General features: G+C 53.5%; 1 protein-coding gene across 6 annotated transcripts in view; it reads left to right on the top strand.

Annotated features, from left to right (window-relative positions):
• ANO2 (anoctamin 2) overlaps positions 1 to 23,672 on the top strand; it is a 344,114-nt gene that overhangs the window by 124,799 nt on the left and 195,643 nt on the right. For all 6 annotated transcript variants that reach the window (XM_084956923.1, XM_021092435.2, XM_084956919.1 and 3 more), the window contains one exon: positions 2,445 to 2,509. In XM_084956923.1, the coding sequence (XP_084813049.1) occupies positions 2,445 to 2,509 (65 nt within the window). The remainder of the gene's footprint in view (positions 1 to 2,444; positions 2,510 to 23,672) is intronic.

Below are 23,672 nucleotides of genomic sequence, written 5' to 3' on the forward strand. Positions count from 1 at the left end.
CGTGCCAGAATTCTGTGTGAATTCTTTTCAATGTGTGAGATGTGTAGATGAGACCATAGGACGTAAGGTGGCAGCCGGATTGTAGGCTTGTGGGTTTCGTCACGCATGAAGATCTATTCAGCACGGATAGCTAGGTGATGGCTCCCGATGGTTCATTACCAGATAACTTCATTTACTTGTGGGTGCCCTGTGATGCTCGCTGGCCAGGAATTGGAAATTAAAGTTTCCAATTTGGTTTGCTCCTGGGACTGATACACAGGTTTTTCTCCGGGCCACTTCTCTAAAGCTGCTGTGCAAACCTCACATGATGGCACAGCCTGATGTGTTTGGTGCCTTATTTCCTCCCCTCGCTTCTAAAATGTGTTCCGCTGGGGTTCTATTCACATCCCGCCCCTGGAACCGCTCTTGTCAAGGTCATCCATGACCTCAAGCCACTGGACCCAAGGTCAGTTCTCCATGCTCAGCTGCCCTGACCCATCCGCAGTTTTTGACCCAGCCGGCCACCTTCTACCCACCTTCCTCTGGCCTCTGGGACACCACCCACTGCTCGTTCTGCTCTTCTCCCTCTTCTGCCGTTCTTCATCATCCCCTTGACCTCTAAACGTTGGCGACCTCAGCCCAGACATCAGGCGTCTTCTCTACCTGCCCGTTTCTTTGGCAGTTGCCTCTGTAACGTAATGACTTTAAACTCAGGTCTTCTCTGCTCACTCCTGAATTTCCATCTTCAGCCCGGGCTAGCCTGTAAACTCCAAACTTTTATATCCAGCTGCTCACCCTACATTCCCACGCGGACACCTAGATGGACACCCGTGGGAATTCTTGGTTCCCTGCCAGCCCGCCCTTCCCGCGTCTTCCCCAGTTCAGGAAATAGAATTACCATTTACTCAGTCGCTCAGGCCACGTTCTCATTTTCCCTCACCCTGCATCCAATCCAACAGTAAGTCTTACTGGCTCTGCCTTTGACATATGAGTGGAATCAGGGGGTTCCTGTAGTGGCTCAGCGGTAATGAACCCAAATAGTATCCATGAGAACACATGTTTGATCCTTGGCCTCGCTCGGTGGGCTAAGGATCCGGTGTGGCTACGGCTGTGGTGTAAGCCGACAGTTATTACAACTCCAATTTGATCCCTCGTCTGGGAACTTCCATATGCTGCGGGTAGAGCCCTAAAACTGTGTGTGTATGTGTGTGTGTGTACATATATGTATATGGAATCAGCCACTTCTCGTTACTTCTTCCACTACCTCCATGGTAACAGCCACCATCCACCCTTTCCCGGACCATTACAATAGGTCCCCTACTCTGTTCCCCAGGCAGTTGGCAGAGTGAGCCGTCTACACTGGAAACCAGATCCTTCTTCGCACAGGGCTTTCCATCTCCTAATGGTTTCCTTCAAAGTCCAAAGGTCTTAGCCTGGCCCACAAGCCCCTGACTGATGGGGCCACCCCGGTCCTTTCTAACCTCCTCTACCAGGAGTCTCCCCTTGCTCTGCGCCCCCCACCCCCAGCTCCCTGCCATGACCACTTTCCTGTTCTTCCTGGGACATGTTGCATGCACTTCTCTCCAGGTCTTTGCACAGCAGGAGTGTTCTTCCAGCTGAAACATCAGCCCCACTTCCTTAGGTCTCCGCTCAGATGTCACCCTTCTCTTGCCGCCTAGCTCAAGTAGCCCTCCCACCCACCCCCGCAGATGCTTCTTCCTACCTCGATTTATTTTTCTCTTTCCTTCCTTCCTTCCTTCCTTCCTTCCTTTCTTTCTTTGGCCATACTCGCCACACATGGGAGTTTCCAGGCTAGGCATCGCAGAGCCACAGCTGCCAGCCTCCACCACAGCATCAGCAACAGAGGATCTGGGTGGCATCTGTGACCTACACCACAGCTCACAGCCATGCCAGATCCTTAACCCACTGAGCGAGGCCAGGGATCGAACCTGCCTCCTCATGGATACTGGTCGGATTCATTACCACTGAGCCACGATGGGAACTCCTACATTTATTTCTTAGAAATTCATGTGTGAGTTTATATTTGTCTCTGGGCTCTGGGTGTAAGCTCCAGGAGGGCAGTAACTTTGGTTGACTGCTTGCGCAGCGTCTGGACAGGGCCTGCCCGAGGTTGAGGTTCAGTGAACACTTGTTCATCAGGTGACGAAAGGAACGTCAGGGCCCAAGTGGCTGGACTCAGCAAGGCAAGGGAGCGATGAGCGAGGGGGTTTGCTTGCTCAGTGCAGTGCTGCCCTGGAGCATGAGGAAAATCACCTTTTTTCTTTGGGGAGGAGAAGTGGGCTTCCAGGCCTCCTGCTTCTGGACGTCTCCCTGTGGTTATCTCAGGAGGATACGCCTGGAAGCCAGGCTTGGGGGATTCAATTTTTGACGTGCTAGGAGGGATAAAAAAGGTGAATCGTTGCCCCCTTTCGCCTCTAATCGGGTCCTGTCTTCTTCTTGTTCAGCTGCTGTATCAGGAGTGGGCGCGCTACGGGGTGTTTTACAAGTTTCAACCTATTGACCTCATCAGGTAAGATGTGGTGGGGGGAACTCCTGGGAGGACCCCCCAAGACCTCTGTCACCCTCTTGGCCCCCGGAAGTCTGTTGGCCATGCAGAGGCCTTGGCTGTCCGGGGGCCACATCTGGTGCTGGAAGCAGCTCCCGGACAGGGAGGGAGGTGGTGGCTATGGGGCAGTGGGGGACGCACGCACATTAACTTGCATCCTGACATCTTCAGCCCTGAGGCTCTCCTTGCCAGCTCTGCGAGGGTAGGGAGATACGAGTCATCTCTTTTATTACGGTGCCTCAGATTTGCCTAGAGAAGGATCTGGGTGATGAAGATCCTCGGGTCTTGCCCTGACAGCCACCATAGTTTTTTTTTTTTTTTTTAATTTATTTCAAGTTAAATTTTTGTTTTGTTTCGTTTTGCTTTTTAGGGTCATACCTGTGGCATCTGGAGGTTCCCAGGCTAGGGGTCGAATCAGAGCAGTAGCTGCCGGCCTGCACCATGGCCACAGCTACGCCAGATCTGAGCCGCGTCTGCGACCTACACCACAGCTCACGGCAACACCGGCTCCTTAACCCACTGAGCGAGGCCAGGGATTGGACCTGTGTCCTCATGGATGCTAGTCAGATCGTTTCCTCTGAGCCACGATGGGAAGTCCTGTTTTTGCTTTTGTTTTAAATCAACCCACTTTTTTAATTTCAGTTTCTGAGAGTCAGGAATCCGTTCATGAATTAGTTTGGTACTTTGCTTCCAGGTCTGTGATATTTCTGCAGTCAGAGTAGCAGCCAGAGTTAGGAGGTCTGCAAAGGCGTGGCTGGAGAAAGGTCAGGGCCCACCTCACGTGTTGTTGTTAGTAGGAGTCAGTTCTGCCTGGTCTTCCAGAGACTCAATTTTTTTGGGCTGGTCATCAGCCAGAGGTCCCCTCCGCCCTAGCTGACTTTTTGGACAGAGGTGGATTTCAATTCCTTACCACACAGGCCTTTCCACTATGGCTGTTTGCTTCTTCAAAGCACGCGAAACAGAAAGGCAGTGAAGTGAGTCTGCTGGCGAGAGAGAAGTTCCAGGTTATGTAAAGCAATGATGGGAGTAATAGGACACCACCTAGGTCATAGTCCGTTGGGGAGAATAAGTCACAGGTCCCACCGGTGCTCGGAGGGGATGGTGTCAGGTCATCGATCCAGGCAGCCCCAGTGCTGACCAAGAGAAGGGAAGACCCGGCAGGTCCCAAAAGGAATGAGCCGGCTGGTCCGAGAGGAAAGGCGGGCCTTTTGGGGCTTCTCCAAAAACTGGAAGGGAGAGGAGAGTGGGTCCTGAAGTCCTTCCCTTCACTGCTGCCCCTAACCTGATGCCCTGTGGCCTTGGGAATTTCTCCAGCTTCTACAGAACGTGGTTCGAAGCTTCTTGAAAGAATTTACTAGAACGCTGTCGGTCTGGCTAGCCTTAAATTGGTTTGGGGGCTCCACAAACTCAGTGGGCTGTTAGACCCTTACCTCTTCCCCAGCTGGGGTGCTGGGCAGCAGCCCCGTGCAGTGGGTGAGCTCTGGGAGGACAGTCTGGAGGCTGGGGTCTTGGCTGGTCCCTCCTGGGGGCACGTCACCCCCCCCCCTTGATCTGGAGGATCGCGGTTGTCTGAAACGGGGAGGCAGAGCCGAGGGCTCTGGGAGGAGGTTGGGTAGCCACGCTCATTTGGAAATGATGGGGACTCCGGGCCCCGTGACTGACATAGTGGCCTCCCCGCCACTCGGTCACTTGTGGCTCATTCGAACGCGCTAATTAATCAGCCAGCAAACTCCGAGAGTGTTCCTGGCCGCTCGCCTTGGGCTGGGACTGCGGGAGGGGCAGCAGCCAGAAGGACTGCGTCCAGAGGGAGGAATTCCAGCTTCTTCTTGGAAGAAGACGGCAGGCGGGGAGTCGCGACTTGGGCGGCTTCCCCTCCCACGCAGAGATGGGACATGTGACGGTCCTCTCAAGGACCTGGGAGCTTGGTGGGATGTCTCTCGACAGCAGGTGTTTGTTCCAGCAAAAGACCCTTAACCGAGGCGCTGGGGTCGGGGAGCAAGGCCCCGGGGGCCAGTGCCCGAGGCTCCTTACCCAGCACCTCCTGTCCCCTGGCTGGCTTTTGGGAGGCATGGCCACCTAGCCTGTTCTCCGGGCCACACCAAGGCCTCTTCCTCCGGGCTTGGCGGGCCTTGATCTTCCTTGCTGCCTCCCCAGTGGCCACCCACTTGGTCTCCTGTTTTCTCCAATGACTCATTTGACTTTTAAAAGCATGATTAAAAAGATAAACATTCTTCCTACAGGAGAGCCCCGTGCTTTCCCTGAGACTCCAGGTGACAGGGGGCCAGCTGAGTGGGAGACGGCTCCAGCGTGCCCTCTGTTTGGGCTACCAAGGCAGCCTCCCTGCCCGGGAAGAGTTGCCTTGGGAGCAGGGTCCTGCTCTGGGACCAGGTGGTGTCCCCAAGTCTGTCCGAGACAGGGCAAGGTGTGCTGTGGGGTTGGATCTGCCTGCTGCTCCTCACAGCTCAGAAGGCTCCTGGTGGGTGGGGGGGTGGGGGGTTCCCAGGGCCCCTGCGTGGGGCCAGTGGCTTGGATGTGGGGCCAGGATGTGCCTGAAGCTTGGGCATCTCTCAGATACTGGCTGGAGGTGGGGGGAATGGGGTGCGGGATAGCGTGCGGGGTGGGTGTGGGGATTGCTGTCTACCCAGCTGCCTAAGGAACTTGCTCTGCTGGAGAGAGAGGGGGTGACGGTTGTGAGGAGTCGGGAGGGGGACAGGGGCATTAGGGACATAGCTGGGTCAGCAGAGACAGGGCAGCCTGGAGCAGGCACCCAGAGGACTGGTAGAGCAGAAACTGGGGTGTGGGGTGGGGGAGCAGGTATCCCCACTGTGTCTAAGTCTCCTCCTTCCTCCTCTTCATCACCTGCCCTCCCCCACCCTCCACTCCCCTGTCTGATGCCAACTCCTGTGGGTATGACCTCAGCGCTGTTATTTTCCTCTTGTGCCACTTCTTCTCCATGTTTCCTGCCACTGCCTGTTGTTACCTAGTGGCTCAAGGGGCCCAGCCCGAGGGGGCCCTCCACGCACCGTCACCTGCCACACCTGGATTGTCCTTCCACCACAGCTCGCGCCTGTAAACTGCGCCCTCTCTGTGCCCACGTTGGAACTGCACCCATGTGGTCTGTGCTGAAAGAGCCAGAGGCAGGGGTGTTGGGTACAAGTTGAAGGTGACTCCTATAAGCCCGGCAGAGGTGTTTCCTGTTTCCTGGGGCCCCAGCTCCTCCTCCTCCTCAGCACTGCGCTCCATTCCTTTCCCCATGCTTATCCTTTGGAACTTTCTAAAGCACTGAGCAGCGGGGTGGGAGATCTGGTTGCCTGGAAAGCCAAGACGAGCTGTCCTTCCGCTTCTGCAGCCTTTCAAGCCTAAACTTGGGATTTGGGATTCAAGGCTCCTTTCCCACGGGTTGAAAGCAGATGGGGGGAGGGGGCGAAGGCATGAGGCCCCTGCCCGCCCCTCACCCCTCCCCCTCCAGCTGTACAGGCATCCGTGCCCAGCAGGCTGTACTGTGAGCCTGCTGATGGGGCTCTCCCAGCCCAGCAGTGCTTTCCACCCTAGATCCTACCTTTGCTCTAGAAATCCCGGGGCCTGCAGGCTTGAGCAGTGTGTGAGTGTGTGTGTGTGTGTGTGTCTCTGTGTATGTGTCTGTGTGTGTGTCTGTGTTAGTTAGTTGCCTGGAAAGTTCCCCAGCAGGTATCCAGCAGGGACCCCTCTGGCAGCAGGTTCTCCTGGGACCTCCTAGCCAGCAGCCCCTGGGCCCCTGGCAGAAGTGAGGTTTTGCAATTGAGACGTGGGGGACATGGTGTCTTAACTGGAGGGAAATGGCTCTTCTGGTCCCTTGAGGCCACATGAGCGTCCTGGTAGACGGAGGAGAAGATTTCCGTGTGCACTGCTCTGGGTTCACCCTGTGACATCCCAGGAGGGAAACCGCCTTTATGTTCTGGGGAACCCGGGGGGGCCTGGCCTTTTGGATTTGTACAGGGGTGATCCCAGGTTAATCAGGGGCCTGCCTTGTCTTTTCACTGAAATGAATATCTGCTCACAGGCTGATTTCCTTAGCTGGGAGGTTTTAATAGGGATGAGACAAAACATCAGGCTTTGTACATCTGACTTAGATTTAGCTACTGACTATACTTTGCTGAAGCTGATACACACAACCTTCTTTTGAAGCATCTGCTGCTGCTGCCTGCCTGATGGCGTGTGGAGGAGAGGGGTCCAGAAGTCTGCCAGGCTCAGGGCATGTGTAGCTGATGACTTTGGGGACTGCACGGGAAGGGTACCCGCACAGCATCCACTGTGCCACACTGGGATTCCGGTCTGGAGAGGGGTCAGTGGCTCGTCCTCATTCCCTTCTCTTTCAGCCTCCCATTTCACAGGGGAGGCTGCTGGAAAATCAGGCCCTGGGCCGGAAACCCATCCCTGCGGCGGTTCTGGAGTCCTCTCAGAAACGTCCTGCTTCCATGATGTGAGAGCAGTAACTGTGGTTGTAGCATCTCAAGAGCCTTTGGGCACCATCTGTGGACAGCAGGAGTGGCACCGTGCCCCCACCTTGCTACACCACCCTACCACCCTAGACACCAGCCCTCTCCAGCCCCGCCCGTGGAGAGCCCGTGCATCACAAGAACTGGCTTTCCCTCCTCCTCCTCCTCCAGGGCAGGGGTCCTGGTCCTTTCCAGAGCTCTCCAGAATGGCCACCAGAAGGTTGAATGATTTGATCATCCCTCTCCCGTCTCTGAGCCCCACTTCCACCCTCCCGCACTGTGACCCATCCAGATGCTTCCAGGAGGGAGATGGAGGAAGCCACGTTCTTTCTTAGGAGGCCTCGCAGCTAGTGTGGGAGAGGGACCGGAGAGGGAAAAATATTGATGAACCATGATTAATTATTTCCGGAGCCATGCTGCCTCCTTCGTAATCCTTCCCTGGGATCCATAAAGGCAGTTCAGCTCAATGCAAGAGACATTTACAAGTCTCTGTGCCCAGCAGCGTGGGGAGGCCCATCGAGGAATAGGGTGGAGTTCGTGTCCTTAAGGACCCAGCGGTTCTTTAGGGAGACAGACCTGTGATGAAGTGAGGGCTTTTAAGGACTGTAAGTACAAACGTTGAGCAGCAGCGGACAACAGAGGAAGAGTAGGTGCTACTAAGAGAATAAGGGGAGACTTCCTGGAAGAGGTGGCACTGGAGTTAGAAACATTGCTTCCTGAAGGGCTGAGGTTCAAGCTCCTGAATGCGTCTTCATCACCAGCCTGGGCTGCTCCGTGCATGGCTTTGTTGCTGAGTCTGGCATCAATAGCCAGAAGTCACGTTGCCCCGAAGCCAGATCCTTGACTGTTGATCAGGAAGGGTCAGATCAAGACCTCGGCTTGCAGACCTAGCCTATGTCCCTGGCTCTGGCCTATAAGTTAGAAGAGCACCCAGGGTTGGAAGGAGGTGAGGCTGGACCCAAGACAGGAAGCCAAGGAGAGATGATGCATGAGGCTAGCAGATTGGTATCTGTCAGTCTCAGCCTTTGAAGTATTGGATTTGGCTGGAAAACATTTTGTTTGCATTCATTCATTCATTCATTCATTCATTCGTCTTTTTGCCTTTTCTAGGACCGCACCTGCCGCTTACGGAGGTTCCCAGGCTAGGGGTCTAATTGGAGCTGTCGCCACCGGCCTTCACCAGAGCCACAGCAACGTGGGATCCAAGCTGTGTCTGTGACCTACACCACAGCTCATGACAACGCCAGATCCTTAACCCACTGAGTAAGGCCAGGGATTGAACCCGCCACCCTCATGCTTCCTAGTCGGATTTGTTAACCATTGAGCCATGACGGGAACTCCCTGCTGGGAAACATTTTGTAGGCTGGACAGAAGTAATATCTCATGGGGTGGAAGGATATTTTTCTTTTACCTCTGAGGGTGCAGGTGCAGGGTAGACAAGGAAAAGGTAGGCGGCAGGGGCTTGAGGCAGGCAGAGACGTGGATAATGATTTCTGTGCCGTTACATTCCGGCCCATTTTCCGGGTGGGAGCTAAGTCGGGCTGCTTATGAAATGTGGCTGTGAGAGGGGTCTGGCCCACGCTCCTTCCTCCCCCTCCCCCCCATGGAGAGCCTCCCTCCTCCAGCTCTGCACCCTCCAGGTGGAAAGAGTTGGCCCGGGGCTACCCGTGGAGGAGGAGCTGAATGCAGGGCTCCCAGGTCTCGAGACTGCACCCAGAGGCCAATCCCGGTCTTCCGAGGGTGGTCTCCCTGCCCTCCATCACCAAGGGCTGCTGTTTTAGATCAGATTTTCAGTCTTCTTTCCTGTAACATCAGCCATATGGTGGTTGGTGGGTCCCATGGTCCCAGGCGGCTGCACACGCTCCCCCTGGCTGCCCAGAATAAGCTGGGAGCCGGTGAGCTGTCTGGTTCCTCGGGTCCCTGACTTCCTTGACATCCTTAGGTTACATCCTGAGGTTACATCCTCATCCCCAAGAAGGAGAGAACAAAGCTGTAGAGGTCCTGTCTCCTTGGCCTCAGTTATCTAGAACCCCCGGGACCACCCCTGGCATCACAGAGGTGGGAGGAGCTTAGAGGTTGACCAACCCCAGTGCCTGGTCCCCCAACGGGGGATCCACGGCTTCCTCTCCCAGCTGATGGCTTAAGCAAATACCCAGCCTCTGCCCGATTTTCCTTGTAGGGGGGGCTCTTGGCCTGGGTGGCTTCATGTTTGTCTGCTGGACATTTTTTCTGGCCACTAGAGATGGTCTTGGAGCCTGAGCAGGAACTCTGCCAATTCCCTCCCCACCCACCGTGCGCCCCTCCCCGCCCGGTTGAGTCCGCTTCTGCTCCCTGGAGCTCCAGGGTGAAGGAGAGCACCCAGCTGGGGAGGCCAGCCCTTAAATCTTTGAAAATAGCTGGGGTGTCCCTTACAGCTCTCACACGTCTAAGCTTTCTGTCCTGTATACAAATCACACCTGGCCTTGCATGACACACAGGCTCTTCAAACAACCTCATCATGATCATCCCCTTTGGGACCCACGGGCCTGGGAAACTCAGAGCAGGGCCCTCCTGTACGCTCCCCTCACCCGGTGTAGTGAAGCTGACACACACTGGCACCGACCCAATGTCAGACACCAGGGCTGGGCAGGGGCGGGGGTGGAGATGAGTTGGGCAGGACCCCATCCTCAAGGAGCTTAAGGTCAAAGTCACATTTCTGAGCTCGTAGATGATTTGTTGGCTTTTCTGGGACGTGGAGGGAGAAATTTTTCCGTGAATAACTGTGAGGCTGTAGAAAGACTGGCCCATAGGAAAGATCGTGGGAGAAGCTGACCCCCAGATGAGACATCTGTGCTGAGGGGCCAGGGGCTGTCTGCTGTGCCTCAGGCAGAGCTGGTTGGGGGTGGCTGTAACTCTTTCTGGAAACATCTGATAGGTGGCAGCACTCAAGACCCCAGAAATTCTCAGAAAACATTTTAGGATCGCATCACTTAGGGATTTACCAAGTCAGAGGAAAACCTCATGTGTCCAACTCGGGCCGTCTTGCCTAAAGGGAAAACAGCTAGGCTAGGACTGTTTCAGGAAAAGAAAAGTGACGGGATCTAAGATCTGCAGAGCTGTCCATGTGAAGACAGACTTAAATAAGGGCTCCTGCTCCAGGAAGAAGTGGAGAGGGGGTGGGGTTGGCACTTACTATTCAAAGATGGATAGGAGTTCCTATCATGGCACAGTGGTTAACGAATCCGACCAGGAACCATGAGGTTGAGCGTTCGATCCCTGGCCTTGCTCAGTGGGTTAAGGATCCGGCGTTGCCATGAGCTGTGGTGTAGGTCACAGATGTGTCTCAGATCCCATGTTGCTGTGGCTGTGGTGTAGGCCAGCGGCTACAGCTCTGATTGGACCCCTAGCCCGGGAACCTCCACATGCTGGGGGAGCAGCCTTAGACAAGGCAAAACAAAGAAACAAACAAAAACAAACAACAATGGCTAGAGTGACTCTCTACGTGTCTATCAGATCCTGAGGCACCTGCCTAGGGACGTTCCTCTAGGCTGGGAACAGTGGGTGAAGAATGAGACGAGCTGTTTTGGCTCCAGCCTTGATTCCAGGTGACGTATATTTGAGCTCCCATCTCCTTTGCCACCAAAGGGGGTCATCACACCTGTCCCCCCAGCCCCACTGTGTTGTTTTGAGGATTACGACGTCATTGACAAGTAGCGCAGTGATGGACAAAAGTTTGGTTAAGCAAAGTCATTATGTATCCTCTCCCTGGGGAGAGGGGAATTATGCCGTTCCCCTCAACTAGCAGAATTCTGCCTATTTCTTTAGCTCAAGAGTCTGGACAAATACTGCATTATCAGAAGACTTTTTAAAAAATTGTCCATCAGTGTACTGTGATTATGCCCTTGGAGCGTGTGTGTCCTGCCAAGTGGATGTTGTTACCTCCGTGTTACAAGTAGGGACACAGACCTTCTGAAAACCACAAGCTGGCCCACTTGGGATTCAAACCCAGGCCTCTCTGACTGCAGAGACGATGTGTTTTCCCTTGTAGCGCGTGGCTGAAGGTGACTCAGAGCTCTGTCCAGCTGGACATCGGGCGAGCTGGGTTTCTAGCTATCCAGTGTTCATCCTCCTGACTAGCAGTCCCTAAGGGACAGCTGCTGCAGTGTGCCGGGGAGCAAGGCTCACCCAGCAGGTCACCCCTGCTTTGTGATGGGCCATCCTCCTTTACCGCCCTCGCCCTCGTCGTAGCGGGAGTGACATGTCCTTTTCGGGATCTGCTGAGCGGATTAGAGCTGTTTGTTAAGGGGGCTCTTCCCCAGATGCCATGGTTTTGACCTCCTATTTCTCTTGTCCAGAGTCTTCCCCTCCCCGCCCCCCCGCTTCTTCCATGTCATCAGGTTGTCAGCTGTCACTTCTTGCTTTTGTCAACTGAGCAGCTTCTGTCCCCACTCCGATTCAATTCGCTACTCTGTCTCCGTTGCAGGATTAGCAACAGAGCTAATCCTACAGGTAGTGTTGTGTTCCGGGTAAGCCTCTTCCAGGCCCGGGAGCCTGTCTCCTGGCAGGAGTGGATGTTGTGGAGGCGCTGCCTTTGTCATGGAAGCATCTTCTTGGTGTTTCCCAGTGAGAGTGAGATGGGGTCTGATGAGTGTGATACGGCAGGTGCCTTTGCCTCGAAGAGCTGCGTTTTGTTCTTCTTGCTTGTTTGGGAAGGTCGTGAGAAAGCCAGGCCATCAAAGATTTTTCTCAAGACAGAGCTCAGCATTTGTTGATACAGAGTCAGTCCATATATCAAGGAACTGGACACAGAGCTTTGTCCTGGGTGTGGTATCAAAGCTGAAAGAAGGGGGACAGCAGGAAGCCTGCAGCGTAACGATGGGACCCAAGGTGCTCGCAGCGGACCTGATGGAGGCCCCAGAGGGAAAGCGGTACCCAGCAGGGAGCTGTGTGTAGTGGTGCTCAGGGGCAGGGTGGTGGGCCAAAGGTTCTGAAGAGGTTTGTAACTCGCTTCAGTGTGGCCGATGAGAGAAAAATGAGACTTGTGAGACAGGAGAGTTTTGAGAGGAAAGCAGAGATCTGAAGGAAAGAGGAAATATGGTTGGGAGATTGACAAGCTTCAGATTAAAGCATCCTTGGTCGGGTGATGCAGATGGAAGGGGAGGCTCAAGAATGGATGGAGGCTGAAGACGGCAGAGAAGGAAGCCCTGGGGCTCTGGGAAGGAATTGGAGCTGATATCTGACACAGAGCAGGGACCAAGGCCTGGACCAAAGGAGCTTGAAGACTGGGAGCAAAAGGAGACGCTGTCAGATGGTTTCTCTGGGGTCTAGGCAGGTGGCAGAACCCAGCCTGTAAGGATTCAGACCTGTGCATTCCTAGCCCCGAGGCGCGAGTGGGAGCCAGTGTCTCCCTCACGCTCTGCTGGGAAACTTTGAGCAAGTGTTTTAACCCTTTGGACCTGGAGCACTTCCTCTCCCTGAGAGAGGGGAAGAGGTGGAGGGGCCTTCGGGTCTCCTTCAGAGACCCTCTAGGTTGCCATGGCAGGTGCCATCCATCTATGGGAGTCCAGGGCCTCAGGCAGATCCCAGGGACTGATCTGGCTCTAGAAGGAAAGAGGGGACCAGCCTGGGGGTGAGTCACCGTGGACACGGCTCAAGCGTTTGATCCCTTGAGCCACAGTTTCACCAGTTTCTCTGGAACCCCCAGAGCACCCCATTCCCGCTACTGATATTCCCCTGAGTGAGGTTCTCCACCCACGCCATATGGGCATGTCACCAACATAAACAGAAAACGTCTCAACACACCGAAGAACATCGGCGGGACACACGACCGCGAGGGAGCTCCCATCTAATCAGCCGGACACGCCCAGGCACTTCGCGCGGGCATGTGCCTCTGTCTGGGGAATGGAAAACCACAGCATTTCGTGAGGCTTGACATCCCAGGCACACGTCAAGAAGAACAAAACAGAGCAAGAGCTTTGAGAGCCCCGCCTGGGAGACCGCTGCCTTCCAGTGCTTTCTTGGGATGATCGCAAGGTCGACAGAGGTGTGGGCAGTTGGGTACCTGCCATGGGTGGCTGTGTTCCCTGGCAGAGTGGCCCACTGGGGTGTGGAGAGGTTGTGGCCCCTTGACCTGCATCACTCAGCTCATCCCAGGGCCTCCAGAAACCCTCCTCCAGGGCTGCCCAGGACCCAGAGTTGTGGCCTCGAACCCTGTCGGCTTCTTTATAAAATCCATGTTCACCGAACACAGGAGAGACAGAGAGGAGATCGCGGGGCTGAGATACTGAACCTTTTATTTGGAATTTTAGTCTGGAGAAGGGTAAGGGCAATGGCTTAGTTTCCAGCTGTTATTGGTTCTGACAAAATGGCAGTATTTCCTGAGGCTGACATGCGGCCCGATCCTCAGGCTCTGGGCAGGAAGCAAGCTGCTCCTTCTCCACGCCAGCCCCTGGTCTGTTTCTCTTTTCTGTCAAATCCTGGGGGGAGTAGGTCATGCCTCTGTGGACAGGCCCTTCTCTGAAGGTTTAGCTATGGTGATGAGGTGATGATCCAGCAGCCAGACAGCAGCATATCTCAGGGACAGTGTGAAAGAAATAGAAGGAGGAGTTCCTGTCGTGGCTCAGCGGTAACGAACCTGACTAGTATCCATGAGAATGTGGGTTCAATCCCTGGCCTCGCTCAGTGGGTTAAGGATCCGGTGTTGCTGTGAGCTGAGGTATAGGTCGAAGACGTGGCTCAGATCCTGTGTTGCTGTGGCTGTGGTGTAGGCCGGCAGCTGTAGCTCCAACTGGACCTGTAGCCTGGGAACCTCCATATGCCGCAGATATGGCCCCTAAAAAGACAAAAGAAAGAAAGAAAAGAGAGGGAAGGAAGGAGGGAGGGACAGGGAGGGAACCCCAAACTCAGACCACTCACCATCCAGTTGGGAAGAAGACTCTGGTTTGGGAAAGAGACTTTAAGAGAACATATAATTCTGTTTTGTTTAACCCAGCATATTTATCCGGCACCTTTGCTGTTCTAGGTATCTGTTTTAGGTGCTGGAGTTAAAGTGATGAAAAAGATAGGTGTGGACAGACCTCAGGGGAATTAGATAATTTAGCATCTAACCTGGGACATTCTTGAGAGTGAAAGGGAGCAGTATTAATCATTATGCTGAGTGTACTGGTCAGCTCCTCTCACCATAGCGCTGCATAACAAGCCACCCCCACATCAAGAGCTTATGACAGCGGTGATTTATTTCTCTTGCTCAAGTGTCTGTAGGTTGAGTGGTTGAGGTTGGCTTCAGGCTGAGGGTTGGCTAGGCTTGGCTCCAGGCCTGGGATTGCGTGCGGGCCTCCACGGATTGGCACACTCTCTAGGCTTGTTCCTCTTGTGGTGAATTGAGAGCGGGACAGCAGGAGCCCAAGTAAAGGACGAGAAACACATAGTGCCTCTCAGGACAGCACTGATGTCACACCCGCTAGTGCCCTGCTGGCCGAAGCACACGTGGCCAGACACAAATCCACATTGCTGGGAAGTATACACTTTCTTAAGGGGACGGGAGTCAGTGCTTGCTGAATGCCAGTGTAACCCACCCCACGGAGGCAACAGGTGCACCTCAGCACCGTCCCAGGAATGTGGGGACCTGTCTGGTCTCACGGAGCTTATGGTCCAGCAGGAAAGACAGATCATGCATAGCTTTTTAAAAGCCCTGTTATCTTTATTTTTAAAAATTTTGTTGAAGTATAGTTGTTTTGCCGTGTCGTATTAGTTTCAGGTGTACAGCAAAGTGATTCAGTCACACACACACACATATATATATTCTTTTAAAAAATCTTTTGCGTTATAGTTTATTATGAGATTTTGAGTATAGTTGTCTGTGCTCTACAGGAGGTCCTTGTTATTTATCTCTTTTATATGTAGTAGTGTGTGTGTGTGTTAATCCCAAGCTCCTTATTTACCCCGGGAAGGTACATGGTTAACCGTGAGTGTGATGTGGGTGACACCAGGGGAGAATAGAGTGCAATGGGGATATAGTTATAGGGCAGCCGATCTCGGAACAGCCGACTGAGGAAGTGACATTTATTTACTTACTAATATTTTGCTTTTTAAGGCTGCACATGCAGCCTCTGGAATGTCCCAGGCTAGGGGTCAAATCGGAGCTACAGCTGCCAGCCTACACCCCAGCCACAGCAATGCCAGATCCGAGCCGTGTCTGCGACCTACACCATAGCTCAGGGCAATGCTGGATCCTTTACCCAATGAGCGAGGCCAGGGATCAAACCCACATCCTCATGGATATTAGTTGGATTCTTCATCCACTGAGCCACAACAGGAACTCCTGGAAGTGACATTTCAATGAAGATTTGATGCACGAGTGAGCCAGGCAGAGATGAGGAGAATAATGATGGCAGCTCATGGTCCACGATACTTCCTGTGTGCCAGGCCCTGTTTCAGCCCTGATCATTTGCTAATAATCCTTCGAGATATACTGTTATCCTCATTTAATAGATGAAGGATTGAGATGCAAAGAGATTAAGTCACTGAGATCACACGGCTAGTGAGTAAGAGGTGAGGTTTGAACCCCTAAATCTGACGCCAGAGTCGGTTCTCTTTACCACGGTGTATGCTGCCCAGGGCAGGAAGAGGGGGCCTGGGGTGCCTGACGTTAGGCCTGCAGTGCGGGGAGCACTGGCGGACCAGGCGGGGTTGGGGGGGAGCAGGGACCAGGTCCTGGAAGGTCTTCTAGAAGCCACAAGCCAGCGCATCTGGGATTCAAACCCAGGCCTGTCTGACTTCAGGAACTCTGTGTTTTCCCGGGTCCACGCGGCTGAAGGTAACCCAGAGCTCCGTCCACTCGTAGGCCATCTGAGGATCGGGGGCTTTGTCCTGAGGCAAAGAGCATGTCCTTGAGGGGTTTGACTTATGTGGGTGCACGTGTGTGGAGGACGCTGAGGTGGGCCGGCTGCTCTTACTTGTAAAGGGCCAGAGGCTCCTCTCTGTGGGGCTCTGGGGAGGACCTGAGGGGGTATGTTTGTGCCAAACAGGATGAGGGGCTGGTGGGGGGTCTGGGGAGACTGGCTTCTCCCTCTGGATGTCCTGTGTCCTTCGGAGAGGACTCACGGCCATTCTGGGCAGCACAACTCTGAGCCTGGTCTCTCTTCTCGTCCGGTCGCTCCACATCCTAACCAGGCCGCGGGTTTCACTAGAGGGTGATCAGTGTGTGGGAACCGTCTCTCCCTGCCACCAGCAGACCAGCGATGACCGGCTAACAGCCCTTGCCCCATACTCACTGGGTACCAGTGTCACCCTGCCCTCTGTGTGCCTGATCGGGTTGAGTGAAGTTGGCACTGTCATGGAGGGGGACACAGCAGCACAGAGTAGACATGTCACAGCAGCACAGAGTAGACACGTCACTTGCTCCAAATCTCAGGCGGGCGGGACCATTCCCGAGGCCACCATCTGAACCTCTTTGTTGCACTTTGAGGGAGGAAACTGTACTGGGGAAAGGCACGGGCTGCTTCCTGAGGGGGACCCCGAGGGGGATGGTGGAGGAACACCTAGATGTGGGCAGTGTTCAGATGGGCTGGAAAAGGGGTCCTAGGGTCGTTTGGAATAAAATAGATCTGGGAGTTCCCATCGTGGCTCAGTGGTTAACAAATCCAACTAGGAACCATGAGGAAGTGAGTTTGATCCCTGGCCTCGCTCAGTGGGTTAAGGATCCGGCGTTGCCGTGAGCTGTGGTGTAGGCCGGCAGCTATAGCTCCGATTGGACCCCTAGCCTGGGAACTCCATGTGCTGCGGGAGCGGCCTTAGAAAAGGCAAACAAAACAAAACAAAACAAATACAAAATAAAAATAAAATCTGGTTCCTTAAAGAGGGGGTTGCCATGGATTGTGGGGACTTAAGAATTTTTAGATCTGCTGGGGGGGGGAGGGGTCCTTGAAAGCCATTCTCTTATTTTGTTAAAAAAGAATAAAATCCTCTAGCCGAGCTAACAAGGCAGAGGGACCAAATTCTGTATCCTTTCTGAGGTCACTTCCAAATAAGGGGTCCTTAGCATGATGTGCTGTAATCGGCTGCGTTTAATACAGACAGTGGTGAGCCGGGAAGTGGAAGGACCAGGTAGGATGAAAAGGGGTAGGGATGATCCAGGCAGGTTGAGTATCCGTCACTTTCTTCACCTAACAAGGGGGGCGGGTCAGGGGATCTGTAACCTCGCTTCCAGGGCCGGCTTTCTAGGCTGCGCAGGATGGCCTCTCAAGCCTCAAGCTGGTCTGGGGCCAAGACCCAAGGTCTCCCCGGGGGGCACTTTGGGGTTGGAACCCAGGAGTCTGGACCCCATGTCTGCCCCCTGCCCATTGGACTCCCCCCTCCCTCCCCCAGGGGCCCCCATCCCTGGATTCCTTTCTCTCCCTCCCCTCTCCCCCTCCAGACCATCCCTCTCTGGTTTCTTTGGCCTCTCTGGCTTTCATCACATCTGGATCATTTTGTAGAGCTGATGAGCGTGTGTTTTCCTGTTGGGACACATGGTGTGTATCAGAGGCACTTCAGAAGCCTAGACGAGTGGAAAAGTCTGCATGGCATCTCAGGGGCCGCTGGCCTGGGGGCGGGTGGCAGCTGTGTGGCAGGGGACGTGGCGGGAGGGCCAGCTGATTCTCAGGAAGGTCCGGAGGCCCAGCCTGGGGCCCGCTGATGCCAAAGGCTCTGAGCTGTCCTGGGGGGTTGGGGTGTGTGTGTGTGTGTGTCAAGGCCTGGAAGGTCCCTCTTGTTGTCATGGAATGTTGCCTTCAGTGCAGTGCTTCCCATGGTAACGGGGCTCTTATCCACACGTCCCAGAGTGTAAACCAAGTGTGTGTCCCCTCCAGGTCCAGTGGGTGACAGATGTGCTGGGGGCAGAGAGGCAGCACTGTGCCGCCTGTGAAAGGTGATGAGAATTTCCAGTGAGCTGCCTGGCTGGAGCAGCGAGCCGGGAGGATGGACGAGATGCAAAGTGGGCTTTCCATAGGGAATGAGCCGGCCATGTGCCCTCCCCGGGCCCCGATCAGAACTCCCTTTGCTGTGCTTTGCCCGCTCCCCCCCACCGCCGGTGTGGGCCTTGAACCCCTGGAGCCCGGGAGTGGGCAGGAGGGAGTGGGTGTGAAATTCTCTGTAGGTGAAGATTCTCCGCAGGAAGAGAGGTGGTGGTGGGAGCAGACAGACTTTATGAGGGTGATTCTCAAGGACTGAGGTCCCGCTTGCTCTCTTTTCTTTTCGTTGTCCGTTTTATGGGTGGAGGGGTGGTAGGCGAGCCTGACCCCCGGCGAGGTGTTTGCGAGCTGTGCTGGCTCCCCTGAGGCTGTCTCTTTCTCCCTCCCCATATCCCCTTGCAGTTTTCTAGGTGGAGCTTCCTCTACCTGTGTGGTCCCCTTGAACTTCCTCCTTCTCCCCCCTGTAACCCTCAGGTTTTATTTCTCCTTTTCCCTTCCATCTCCTTTCCTTACCAGCGCTCCATTCACTTGCAGTGACATCTTCCAGACTTGGGGACAAGTGATCTTGGAAAGCGCTGGGAGTTTATAGGCCCCCAGGCAGGGTGATGCCGGGGGATGCCCTGCAGAGATCAGCCCGGCAGCTTGTTTATGCTCCTGCAAGTCCAGCAGAGCACAGCCTATCTGTCCACGGCTCAAATCAAATTGCAGATGCACAGCTAGTGGGTCGAGGACCTCAAGCAGTGAGCAAACTCAGCAGGAGAGAGACCAGGCGAGGGTGGGCTGTTGTGGATTTTCTCACTGATGTTTCCTGGGCTCCCCGATTTCTTGGCTTCCAGGCTTCAGAGCATCTTTTGAGCAGTGTGTCTGGGAGGGAGGATCCTTCTTGGTTGTCAGAGGAGAGATGTCCTAGTCTTTCTTCTGTTTAACTAGTCCTGCTCAGGGCATAGCCTGGGGCATCACCATGGGACAGCTGACACTGGGACTCTGGCTGGGACCCAGAGTCCAGGAGCCTGAACCTGGGCTCAGCCAGCAGGGAGGTCCCTCCAGTGGGGGCGGGAGCCAGGCAGGCACCTGCTCCCTTCTCCGTTCACACATCATTCAAAGGATGCAGGGCTTCAGCAAAAGCCTGTACTGTGGCAGGAGCCGTCCAGGCAGTGGTGCTGAAAAGTCCTGGCCCTCCACATGCTTAGAGTCAACTCGGGGAAGAGATAAGTCAGGGGTGCCTCCAGAAGCATGATGAGCACGCAGACAGCGTGGACAAGGGGCTCTTGGAGGAACAAAAGAGGGTCCAGAATCAGCCAGGGGAGGCCTCCTGGAAGGTGCAAGGACTGAGCTGAGCTGTGATGACTTGACGTAACATGTATATAGAAGAGGGGTGGGCATTCCAGGCAGGGACACCAGCACGAATTAAGGCAGGAGGTGGTGATACAGCACCGTTCTTCTTCCAAGGAGCTGAGTGTGGCTGGAATGGAGTTTCCATTGTGGCTCAGTGAGTTAAGAACCCGACTCATGTCTGTGATATTGCGGGTTCGATCCCTGGCCTCGCTCAGTGGGTTAAGGATCCAGGGTTGCTGCAAGCTGTGGTGTAGGTCACTGATGCGGCTCTGATCTGGCGTTGCTGTGGCTGTGGCAAGGCTGGCAGCTCTAGCTCTGATTCAACCCTTAGCCCGGGAACTTCCATATGCCACTAAAAAGCGTGGGGGGATGTCTTGGCGAAAGGCCAAGCAGGTTTCCAATCCTCAACTTTAAAGACTCAGCTCATGTGACGTGGAAGGATTTTAAGTAGGAAACGGTGAGCAGACTTGAAGAACGTAATTTGAGGGATAGGGACGTTTCCTCTCCCTCCTTTTCCCAGGGGTATGTCATGGCCAGCGTGAAGCAAGACCTGGGGGGTGGGCTGGGCTGGGTCTCTGGTGGAGAGAGGGTGCCAGCATGAGAGAGGAGACCTCAGCTGAGGACGTCAGAGCTCAGGAAAGCAACCCAGTAGCCTGAGGATGTGCGGGTAATTAGCAGCAGAGCTGGGGCTTCTGAGCCAAAGCCAAGCAGGAGCAGTGACCCCACAGCCCTGCCCTGGGGCGGGGGGCTGTCTTCCCCATTGTCAGCAGCACCTGTTACCTGGGGTGTGAGCAGGAGGAGCTTTCATGGGGATGTTTGTATGAAATCCACACCCAGGTTGCAAGTGCACCACCACCTGGCCTTGTGCCATGCTGCTTTCTAAGAGCTGGGTTTACCTGTTTCGCTGCATCTCCTGTCCCCTGTTCCCCTGGGGGTATATGTGATGAAGAAGAAAGACAGCAATGACTGGCCAGCACCCATCAGGGGGCTGTGTCACGGGGTCTAGTCGTGTGCTCTGAGTCCTAGAGAATGGGAGATGCATGTCAGTCTGTCCATTGGTACACGGTTCCCTTGAAAGAGAACAGAATCAAGACTCAAAATGTTCTTGATACGAAAGAACTTTGAGTCCGAGGGTCTTCTCGGTGCAGAGTTCCTGTTGTGGCTCATCAGGTTAAGAACCTGACGTAATCTCTGTGAGGATGCAGGTTCGATCCCTGGCTTTGCTTAATGGGTTAAGGATCTGGCATTGCCATTAACTGTGGTGTAGGTTGCAAACGTGGCTCGGATCCCACGTTGCTGTGGCTGTGGCGTAGGCCAGCAGCTGCAGCTCTGATTCGACCCCAGCCTAGGAACTTTCATATGCAAGGGGTTCGACCATGAAAAGAAAAAAAAAAAAAGGACCAAGAGGTGCAGTTTAGCAGGTAGTTAATGTAAAGTCCCTTCATAGGAGACAGGGCCAAGGGAGTCTGATGTGGTGGGCCGTTGTGTAAGAGAGATGGGGAGGGGCAGCAGGAAGTTGGCTCTTGGTTTATTGCCAGACATGACCTTTCCTTACCCTGAAGTAATGAACCCACAGGGCCGGGCTGTTGGGGATCACCACCCTTGAGCTGTTGTCTGTCCACCATGGAAGAGGTGCCCAATTCTGGCACCCCATTTTAAAGAGGTGCGTTGCCTTTTCGAGACGATGCACGGGTGTTGCAAACCTCTGGCTCTAGGGGAGATTTCATGCGATAGATATTGAAAAAGTTTTGGTCCAAAGATTTTTTAAAAAATATTAAGTGTGAGGAGTTCCTATCGTGAATCCGACAAGGAACCAAGAGGTTGCAGGTTCGATCCCTGGCCTCTCTGAGTGGGTTAAGGATCCGGCGTTGCCATGAGCTGTGGTGTAGGTTGCAGACCTGCCTCAGATCCTACATTGCTGTGGCTGTGGTGTAGGCCGGTGGCTATAGCTCTGATTGGACCCCTAGCCTGGGAACCTCCATATGCCGAGGGTGTGGCCCTAAAAAGAAAAAATAAAATTAAGTGTGAGTATTTTCAATGGGACCCAAGGCCCTCCAGTTCCCCACAGCTCCCGGCACTCCCTCTTCTCTTACGTCCAGCAGCTCACCTCTCCAGGGTGTGTTTTTATTGTACCCATTTCAAGCTGTGCCCCTTGGGTTACCGCAGTGGCTCCCCTTCCTGTAGCCCACTGGAATCAGCTGCACAGATTCCCTGCCTCCACTTCCAGCTGTGGTGGACTGTCTGGCATGGGACTAAATTTTCTGCCCTAAACAACCAGGAAGCTAGTTAAACAGATATGTCAAATTGTTTTCAGACATTAGACAACAGGCAGGTGATCCCTTGAAGAGTGAGGTTGGCCCTACCGTTGCTCTGAACAAGTACGAGATAAAACAGCGAGACAGTAGACTTAAACCCAGCCTTATTGGTGATTACATTGGTACTATGGCCTAAGCAATCAAAAGCAAGAGGTCAAAATTGTTAGATTGGAGAAAAAAAAAGCAATATCCACCTATAGGCTGCCTCCTGGAAACTTACTTTAACTAGAGGAACGGATAGGTTAAAAGTAAACGGATGGAAAGAAACAGACCGTGTAAACAATAGTCAAAAGAAAACTGAGGTGGTTATCAGTCAGCGCAGGCTTCAGGGCAAGGAATATTACCGAAGATATGGGTAGCATTGATATCAATGAAAGGGCCAGCTCATTAAGAAGATGTAACGGTTTTATTTAAGATTATGTGCCCCTGCTAACACTGTAAAATACCTGGAGCAAAATTTAACAAAACAAGAGACCAATCCAGGATTCTATTTGATTCTCTCAGTAATTAATAGGACACGTAGGTAGTCAATCAGGATATAGACTTGGAAAACACCTTGAATAGACCTAGCCTCGTGGGTATTGACAGAGCAGTGCCCCCAGTCGGCGGCAAGCATGTTTTTGGGTGTACACGGGACATGCACTTGCACTGAGCTGAGCCGTATCCTTGCCCATAAAACAAGTTCTAGTGGTTTGTAGGGGTTGAGGTCGGAGGGCATCCATGCTCAGACTGTGGTGGAATGACGTTAGACATCGTCACACAAAGGCCTCCCACAGCTCATCCTGCTTCCTGCCCCTGTGTGTGCAAGCCCAGATCTTCTTCATCAGCTGCAGGCCGACCGAAGCCAGCTTAATCATGCACAGGTCTTATTATTATTTTTTTTTCCCTTTTTTTGGTCTCCCTGCAGCATATAAAGTTCCTGGGCCAGGGATCAGATCTGAGCTGCAGTTGTGACCTCCACCACAGCTGCGGCAAGGCTGGATCCTTTCACCCCCGGTGCCCGTCCTGGGGCTGCAGAGACGCCGCCTGTCCCGTTATGCCACAGCAGGGACTCCCTGCACAGGTCTTTTCTTTGATAGACATTGGGAGCCTCTGAAGACGTTTTGAAAGAAGTGATATTGATTAACAAGCGTGTAAAAAGAAAAGGGTCATGTGACCTGTTTGGGATGTCCCAACTGTTTTTATATTTATTGTGTATGTATTTAATTACATATATGTGTATATACATATATATAAGCCTATGCATGTGTATATATATATATTATAAAAAATGTCCTTTCATATTCTCTGACCATCTCCTGGCATGAAACATTCACTCCAGGCAAAACCTACACATGGACGTACAGGACTTTATTGGGACAATAGAAATTCCAGGATGGATGGTAGACTAGATAAAACCTCAGTTCTAGAGACGGAACTTTGTTGCCCTTATGCCGAAGAAACCCATCCCAGAGACTCAGCTAGACCTGGGGCCATTTAGGCATTTAGCCTAAGGAAGCTGCCCTAGGGCAAGGGGTACAGGCCTCCATGGGTATTTATAGGCAAGGATGGGTGAATGTCTGAAGTAGAGCACGTGATTTGAGTACCTCCAGTTTCACCCAGTGAGAGTTCTTTTCTAACATTTGTTATGCTAGTCAACAGGCCATTATTTTTACCCGTGAAAATCCATTTCTGACACTCTGTATGCTAATTAACCAAGCTGTGCCTGCTGATGGAGATGAGGAAGGCAGAAATGCCACCTGTGAGCGTGGGCTTTCTAACACCTGCTGGATACCTAGGCTGTCTTGGCTGGCACCCGCATCGCAGCTCCAGTCACGAAAGACCCATCCTCTCCCGCGTTCTCTGATGAGCTATTTGAAAGTAAATCCTCCACACTGTAACACTTTCCTAGACCATGTCCCCTTTTTTAAAAAGATGGACAGGAAAGGATGCCCATTGGCTTCCCATGCAGCCTCTTCCAGTGTCTCCTGAGGTCATCAAGGTTCCTTTTTCCTCTTCCAAACACTGCTCCCAGAAACATCTTTATTCTTGTTTTCAGAGCCTCTTTCAGTATGTGCGTGGCCTGCGCTGCCTG

The sequence above is a fragment of the Sus scrofa genome, chromosome 5 (assembly GCF_054392235.1).
Source record: "Sus scrofa isolate SSC_HxYL_T2T_F1_AM1 chromosome 5, Sscrofa_HxYL_maternal_Yorkshire_Landrace_v2.0, whole genome shotgun sequence".
Lineage (NCBI taxonomy): Eukaryota > Metazoa > Chordata > Mammalia > Artiodactyla > Suidae > Sus > Sus scrofa.